Source organism: Aethalodelphis obliquidens, unplaced genomic scaffold (genome assembly GCF_003676395.1).
Source record: "Aethalodelphis obliquidens isolate GAN/ISIS:26980383/991018 unplaced genomic scaffold, ASM367639v1 scaffold85, whole genome shotgun sequence".
Taxonomy (NCBI): Eukaryota; Metazoa; Chordata; class Mammalia; order Artiodactyla; family Delphinidae; genus Aethalodelphis; species Aethalodelphis obliquidens.
The window spans coordinates 3,334,439-3,342,786 of NW_020838029.1; the positions used below are offsets into that span (position 1 = coordinate 3,334,439).

At 44.6% G+C, this 8,348-nt stretch overlaps 1 protein-coding gene across 1 annotated transcript in view; it reads left to right on the forward strand.

Moving 5' to 3' along the window:
* Nucleotides 1–8,045, forward strand: part of AR (androgen receptor) — a 163,814-nt gene extending 155,769 nt beyond the window's left edge. Inside the window, exons 5-8 of the mRNA XM_027093611.1 lie at nucleotides 1,511–1,655; nucleotides 5,637–5,767; nucleotides 6,627–6,784; nucleotides 7,441–8,045. Of these exons, the coding sequence (XP_026949412.1) occupies nucleotides 1,511–1,655; nucleotides 5,637–5,767; nucleotides 6,627–6,784; nucleotides 7,441–7,596 (590 nt within the window). The 3' untranslated portion in view covers nucleotides 7,597–8,045. The remainder of the gene's footprint in view (nucleotides 1–1,510; nucleotides 1,656–5,636; nucleotides 5,768–6,626; nucleotides 6,785–7,440) is intronic.
* Nucleotides 8,046–8,348: the final 303 nt, after the last annotated feature.

Consider the following 8,348-nt stretch of genomic DNA (forward strand, 5'->3'; position numbering starts at 1 on the left):
TGCTTTAAGTATCCAACTATTTGGAAACCTCCAGGAGAGCATACATATCTGTTCTACCTATGTGGAGGCAGCATCTGGGAGCCTCTGTTATCTGAGCTTAAGGGAGGTAATTTGGAGATCATCTATAATTCTCATTTTATAAAATGAAAATAATGAGAATCCTAAGTCTAATTAATATTTCTTAAACGCCTACTCAAATATCTGAACTGTGTTATATACTAGAGAGGTAAAGATGAATAAGAAGGGAATGGTCCCTGTCTTCAAAAAGTTATAAGTCTTACAGAGGAGACAGATATGTGCATAGATAAATTCCAGTACAGTGTAATGAGTGCTATAATTGGACAGAGCTACTTAAGATTCAGCAAGATGGTAAGAGAAGAATCACTAGGTCTTCTGTCTGGATGAGTTGGAAGAGGCATCACAGAGGAGGTAGCCTTTCAGTGAAGACTTGAAAGATGGGTAGGTGTTTATCAGATGGAAAGCCTGGGGAGGGAAGAATGCATTCTAGGGAAAGGCAGCTGCCTGTGCAGAGATAGCAGAGATTTAGAGGCATGATGTGTGTGTGTGTGTGTGTGTGTGTGTGTGTGTGTGTGTGTGTGTATGTTCAGCAAACTGTGGGTTTTTCAGAATAGCTAGAACCTAAATTATGAGAAGGCAAATGGTAAGAAATTAGTCTGAGAAAGCAGGTCATAAAGGGCCTGTTTGTGTATAATAATGGCAGTAGGCAGGAATGGCAGTAGAGTAGGAAACTAGCAGGGCCAGGTATTTATTGAATAGAAAACAATAGAGAGGAAGTGGGAGGCAGGAAAAGGGTCAGAGAAAAGAGATGGAACCTGAAGGTGGTGTGGAGAAGGCATGGCTGTCAAAGGCATTCCACCATATGCTGATATGTAATAGTATCCCTTTCCCAGGGTTGTTAGAAGGTACAAACAAGATTATAGCTAGAAAAGAGCTTTGTAAAGTGAAAAGTGCTGTTCATGTGAGAGAAATGATTATTACACTGTGTCTTTGGAAAGGCAGTGAGCCTTTCTGAAGATCAAGGCTTTGGAATCAGACTGGCTTTGGAACTTGATCTGCCAATTACTAGCCTTATGATCTTGGACAAGTTCTTCAACCCTTCTGTGACTCACTTTTATTGATTCACAGAATGGGAACAATAATAGTATACACTTTATTGGATTCTTGTGAGAAATAAATGAATTAATATAAGTAACATGCTTAGAAAAGAGTTAATTCATTGTAAGCAGTCAGTAAGTGTTAGATTATTATTCTCTTCCAATAGACAGTGCACTTTTTGCCTCTGTTTCTTTTGAGCAGCTCAATGAAGTAGGGAGTGCACGGAGTGTTATCCCTACCATATAGTTTGTTCCCCTCCTGCTCCCCAGCATTGATGGCCCCTGGGGCTCCTCAAGGGCAGCCCAAGTGCCAGAAATTCTCAGCCCAGCAGAGTCCCAGACTTCACTCAGCCCATCAGTGCTCAGTCTGACCACTGCCTCTGCCCTATCTCCAGGCTTCCGCAACTTGCACGTGGACGACCAGATGGCAATCATTCAGTACTCCTGGATGGGGCTTATGGTGTTTGCCATGGGCTGGCGGTCCTTCACCAATGTCAACTCCAGGATGCTCTACTTTGCCCCTGACCTGGTTTTCAATGAGTAAGTGCTTATGGGTCCAGAACTCACATAAACACAGACCTCGTTGGTGGTGATGATGGTAATGTAAGTAATGGTGAGAGTTGGTTCATTTGACCTTTAGGTGAGGCAGTAGAAGCCCAGCCAGCCTGCTCAATCTGAGGTGGCTTTGCCTGGCTGAAAGGCCAATTGGTAGGAGGGAACAGGGGAAGGCTGTCGCTTTTCCCAATCAAGACTCAATCCTGGTAATTTGGCAGTGCTTCTGACCTGCTTTTACCTTATCTCAGACCCTCATGTCAGGATCCTTTTTCTTCACTCTGAGCAACATAGGGAGTGAACAGAGAGACTCTAGTTGTGAGGGCTGAAGTTCCTTTGGTCCCTTATGCTACCATCAAAAGCTACTGCCAGTCACCATTTGTTGAGAAACTCCTTTGTGCCAGGACCATACTAGATATTTTCCTAATCCTTTCTCATTGAGCACTCATGAGAACTTGATTTCCCCTTTAAAAAAATTTTTTTAATGGATGGGGAAAATTAGGTTCAACAAAATAAAGTGACTTACCCAACAACGTCAAACAGCTAGTGCATGTTGGCAACAGAATTCAAAGTATGGCTCTGTAACTCTTAGCTCTTATACTGCCTCCTGATGGTAAGTGATGAGGAAGTGCAGCTCCATCATTTTCTGGCCATGTGACCTTGGCCCAGCCACTTCCCTTCTCTTAAAAACAGTTTTAATAAATGCTTGCCCTGCCACCGGCTCTATTTACCCTTCATGAATTTGGCCAAGAGCTCAGGGTTTAAAATTGTACTTTCCTCAACTGAAACCTCTATTCTGTTATTTCCTACATCATTGTCTTTGGGTAAGACCCTTACCTTCCCTGATCCGCAGTTTCCTAATCTGTTAATAAAATAAATCTTTCTTAAATGGTTTTGTTATGACAACTAAAATAGGAGCTAGTGGATGTGAAATGTCTGTCCCATAATGGGCAAGAAATAAAAAAGAAGTACCTTTCCAATACTCTCTTTTCCTAACAATGATAATCTGTTCTGTGTCTGCTATTTGAGGTCCCTTGTGGCATTGTGAATGGAGCTGGCCAGAAAAAATCTTCCCAAGAACTTTGAGCTAGTCTCACCACAGAGAATCCCTTTGGTCAGGAAGGAATTGACCTTCCCTCCCCTTTAGCCCTTTAACCCAGAAGAGCCTTAAAATAAAATCTACAGTCCAGTGGTTCCTTCCAGTACAGCAGTGCCATATGGGGGAAAATAGGCGTCCCCAGCTGCCCTCTTCCAACTCAGCCAGCTCTGGTAGCGAGAAGCTAAGAATAACCATTGAGCTTTTGGCACAACCTGCTTTGTGGTTTCCAGATCTCCAAAGAGTTACCTATGATGCCATCTTCTGGAGCAGGCCTTAAAAAGCCCTCTTCCTGTTCATCTCTCAACCCACCCTCTTGCTGCCCTCCAGCGATTAAATCAACTACTGGGCACCTGCACTACCCTCCCCATCCAGAGCCTGAAGACCTTTGAACCTTTGCAAGGTGATAATTGGCTATTTTCTAAATCTTCATTTCCTTTTCCACATCTGTGTAAATATGTGACACCCTACCTCAGCTATCTGGTCCACTTCCATGTACCTCATCAAAAGGTACCACAGGATTCCCCACAGAGTCAGGGTCCTATATCAAGCCCCAGGGCTCCTGAAACAGCAGACCCCCTTCCTCTTATAGGAACCCGCCATGTTAGAGCTCTTAAAGTCCCTAGAATTATCTAAACCAATGTTTCTTAACAGGGATGCTGTTGACATTTTTCATCTTTTAGCACATTCCTGCATATTGGAATGTGTTTAACTGCCCTGGTACCTGCCCACTAAATACCAAATAGGATCCTAGTCACTGTGACAGCCCAAACTGCCCCCACACATTTCTAGCACCCACTAAGGGAGCAGTACCTCTCCAGTTAAAAGCCACCAGTTGCTGCTAGCCTCCTCAAGGTACCAATGGGGAAACGGAGGTCCAAAGAAAAAGACAGGGACTCTGGGCCAACCCATTTGCTGACCTCTCTGACACCAAACCCTGTCATCAACCCTGCTTTCTTCTTTTCTCTTCCTCTCTTTGTGGAGAACACAGTTTGTGAGGGTAATGGACCTGAACCCTAGCTGTGTGACCTTGGGTAAATTACTGAACTTCTCTGAGGCTTATTCTCCTCATCTGTAGAATAGTGAATAGAATCATAATGGCACTTTCCATTTTTTGAGCAATTACTATGTGCCAGGCACTGTGCTCCATCATTTATTTCCAATGTTCGTCTCCCCACTTCTCCATTCTCTTTTAATCCCACCTACTTCTGCTCACCTCCTGAATTCCATTCCTGCCCCTTGCTTTCTACCTTCTGCACTTTATTCCTTTCTTTCCTCCTCAGGTCTTATTCCTTTTCCCTTTGAATTCCTTCCCTTGCCTTTCTCCCCTCCTTTCTACACCTTCTCTGTTCCTGGGGTCTGCAGCAGTATTAGAGCAATCCTTCATGTCAGGATTACAATTTCAATGGTAAAAATACTGCAGTGTTGTCATCAACAGAGGCTTGGAAGCACAGACAGACCAGAGCAAGGCCATGCCCTAAGGCTCAGCAAATCTTATTTAAAAATTCCTTAGGGCGAAAGAGCTTGGAGCAGCATTGTTTTGGTCAGTTGACTTGTGATACTATCTAAATGCTTCATTTTTCCAGTTGGGTTCCAGCCTGCATCGAATATTTCTACATTATCTGCCCCTTCCTTTCCCTCTTTCTCTACCATCCAAGATCTCTCTGAGATAGGGTGCTGAGCTTCCACCCAGCCAGTACCAGGCCTGCTCAACCTGTGAACAAGGCTAGTGGTTTGGGGACCAAAATGTCAAACCACAGGCTTCAGACCCAATCTGGGAGGGCTTTTTCCTCACCACTTAAGTGAGTGTCAAATTCCCTTTCCTTTCTCCACAAGATATAAAATCAATTTCTCTCTCTCCCTCTCCTCTTTGTCTCTCTCTCTCTCTCTCTCTCTCTCTCTCTCTCTCTCTCTCTCTCTTTCTCTCTCTCTCTCTCTCTCTCTCTCTCTCTCTCTCTCACACACACACACACACACACACACACACACACACACACAGACACACACACACACACAATTTCTGAAGTGCTGAAAACCAGGAAGGTTTGCTAGCAGGAGGATGCTGTATCTTCTCTTATGGGCTTGTCATGGCCAGTCATGGAACAGAGAGGTTGCTCCCCTCGAGAATCTGTCCAAGCCTTGGTCACTTCCCTATATAATTTATAGGTGATAATGTGATGATGTTTTCACAAGTCACTATAATAAAAGCAGCTCACACGTGTTTATAACTCCCAAACTGTGATAAGGAACAGCCAGTATATGAGGGAGTAGGCTCCGCTTCAGCAGGGGACATTTAGATTTGACATTCAGAAATATTTTCTGGCTGATTTGATAAGCATTGGAACTCATTTAAAGGGACAATGGGGAATCTCCTTTTCTGGGAGTTTTTAAAGAAATGATTAAATTTCTAATATGGGAAGTGTGGTCACTTGGGAATCCTGATGTCCTTATTTTAAGACTTGATTTCTAAGGCCTGTCTCCTAGAAATCCTCCAAGTTTGAATGTCTGGGAGGCAGGTTCTGGCTCTGGCTGCAGCTGAGATTTTAGGACTAGTCAGGGAGACCATGTGCCAGTCCCATTGTATTCATTTGGTTAGGCTTTCCTGTCCTTGTGCCAGGAAACAGGAGGACCACGGGGACCTGGAATTTCCATGTGGTAATCTATATCCTGGCCAGGCAAGATGAGTAGTTATCAGGATATCATGATTTTGGAGAAAAAAGAACAACTTTGTTCCTGTCACTGAAGCACCAGCAAGAGAAACAGCAAGCTCTTCTTGGAGAACTTGGAAAGGGGAGGGCAACCACAGATATTCTCTCTGGGTTTATTGTAAGCCTTTCCTTACTCCTCTTTTTTTCTCTGTGCTTCCTTCCCAGGTACCGCATGCACAAGTCCCGGATGTACAGCCAGTGTGTCCGAATGAGGCACCTCTCTCAAGAATTTGGATGGCTCCAAATCACCCCCCAGGAATTTCTGTGCATGAAGGCTCTGCTGCTCTTTAGCATTAGTAAGTGCCTGGAAGGGCAGAGAATGCCCCTAGGGGCATAGGGGATCAGAGGGAAGCTGCTTTTTTCATTAAAGGATTATTGGGAAGAAGCCAGCTCCTGAACATTTCCCTTCTTCTTTCACCTTCCCTCCTCCACTCTCCCTTAGCATCCTTTTTCCTAACAAGGATGAATTTCATGGCTAGAGACCAATTTCTTTGCTATAATTCAACCTCCATTAGATCCCCACCTACCCCCAATCTCTTTCTGGTACAAGGCCTTTTTGTCTGGTTTTAGCAGGTCTCTGAATTTTTCCATAGCTTCTACCATAGAAACAGGCAAGGACCACCTTATATGTCTTGTAGGGCAGAAGGGATTGCCTCCTGGAAGGAATTTCCTCTTCTGCCAAAAAGAGAAGTTCTGTGTAAGCAACTCAGAAAGGGCTTATTTGGCAGCCAAGGAATATTTCTTTAATGTCTCTTCTAAGCAGAGTGCTTAGCCTCTATGAGGGAGAAAGGAGACAAAATTTGATATTCAAGACCACGTGTTTTAATTTTCTAATTCAGAGCCAGACTGTGAACAGCGTAAAACCATAGGTCCTAAGAAATGTGTAGATGAGAAGTCTAGAGAATGGAAAAGCTCATTAAATTTTATTTACTTGATACCCTACACACTGGGTCCAGCTAGCCTTTTCCCTAAGACCTTCCTAGCAGACTTCCTAAAGGTCCCAGGCATATAGGCCTCAAGTGACAGGAAACCAAGTAGATGGTTCTCTCCCTGTGGGGGTGGGGGTCAAGTTTGTGGTCAGAAAACTTGGTGCTTTATCTAATGCTCCTTCGTGGGCATGCTTCCCCTCCCCATTCTGTCTTCATCCCACATCAGTTCCAGTGGATGGGCTGAAAAATCAAAAATTCTTTGATGAACTTCGAATGAACTACATCAAGGAACTTGATCGTATCATTGCATGCAAGAGAAAAAATCCCACATCCTGCTCAAGGCGCTTCTACCAGCTCACCAAGCTCCTGGACTCTGTGCAGCCTGTAAGCAAACGATGGAGGGTGCTTTGTCAGGGAGAGCAGCCTGATAGAGCCAAGTGATAATATGCTCTTCTAAGGTCTGGCACCACCTGTTCGGAGGTGCTTCCATTCCCCTCTGGCTTTGAGTGTGGTCCAGGAAGAAAATTCAATGAAGAAGAAAGGAACACAGGTCACAGTGTCCCAGCTGGATGTTGTGAAAGAGGTGGAGGAGTTGAGAACAGAGCAGTTGGGATTCAGAGAAGGGGCTTAGAGTAGATAAGTTCTCTACGCAGACAAAACAGACCTGGATGTTTTCCCCCTCTTCCTCGAGTCATGTGCGTTTGTGTGTGTGTATGAGAGAGCGAGTGTGTGTGTGTGTGTGTGTGTGTGTGTGTGTCTATGCTGAGGAGAAGGAACACGCAGTCTTGAGTCAGAGAGCTTGCAATGGTGTAAGAGATCTCTTGGGAGCCTTCGATGACTCCCTGGAGACAATTTAGTGCACATATGTGTGTACGCACACGTGCACACACACACACACACACACACACACACACACACACACGGAGGCCCAAGGACATGGAAGGAAAGAGGAGGAAATCAAAGAATGTGGGGATAGACCCTGACAAGAAGCCAACTCCTTGTCAACCCTGTTTTCTCCCTCTCTTACTGTCCTCCTGCAGATTGCACGAGAGCTGCATCAATTCACTTTTGACCTGCTAATCAAGTCCCACATGGTGAGCGTGGACTTTCCAGAAATGATGGCAGAGATCATCTCTGTGCAAGTGCCCAAGATACTTTCCGGGAAAGTCAAGCCCATCTATTTTCACACGCAGTGAAGCTTTGGAAGCCCCCATTTCCTCACCCCCACCCCACTCCCTTTCTCAGAAATCTTCTGCCTGTTTTAACTCTGCACTACTTCTCTGCAGTGCCTTGGGGAATTTCCTCTATTGATGCACAGTCTGTCATGAAGATGTTCTTGAGTTCTATTTGCTAGGCTTTTTTTTTTTTTCTCTTTTCCTCCTTTCTTTTCTTTGCCTCCCTATCTGACCCTCCATGGCACTTTCAAACTCTGCTCCCCGCTGTGGCCCTTATCTGTGTTTTGAATGCTGTTGTATTTCTTTAAATCTGTGATGATCCTGTGGCACAGTGTCAAGTTGTGCTTGTTTATAGCACTGCACTGTATACCAGCCATGCAAACGTTTACTCACCTAATGCCACGTGAAGTTTAGAGAGGTAAGAGTATCTGGGAAAACAAAAGACAAACAAACAAACAAAAACAAAAAAAATTGCTAGGGTTTTGCCTCTTAAAAAATATAAAAACAAACAGCAATCCCTGAAGAGACCAACAGTAACTAGAATAAAGTGAAAATTGCAAGCCCATGGGGAGTCACTGCTTTCTTTCCCCAAACCCTCTCTCCCTGGGAGACTGTATTTTCTGCCAATGGCTATTGCCATTAGAGGGCAGGGTGACACCAGAGCTGACGTGGATGGGAGGCAGATTTAAGAGAGGACAGAGAGGACAGATGGATCACCAGTACCTGCCCAGAGCCTTGGCTCCTGAGGGCTAGACTGCTCAACTGCAGCACAG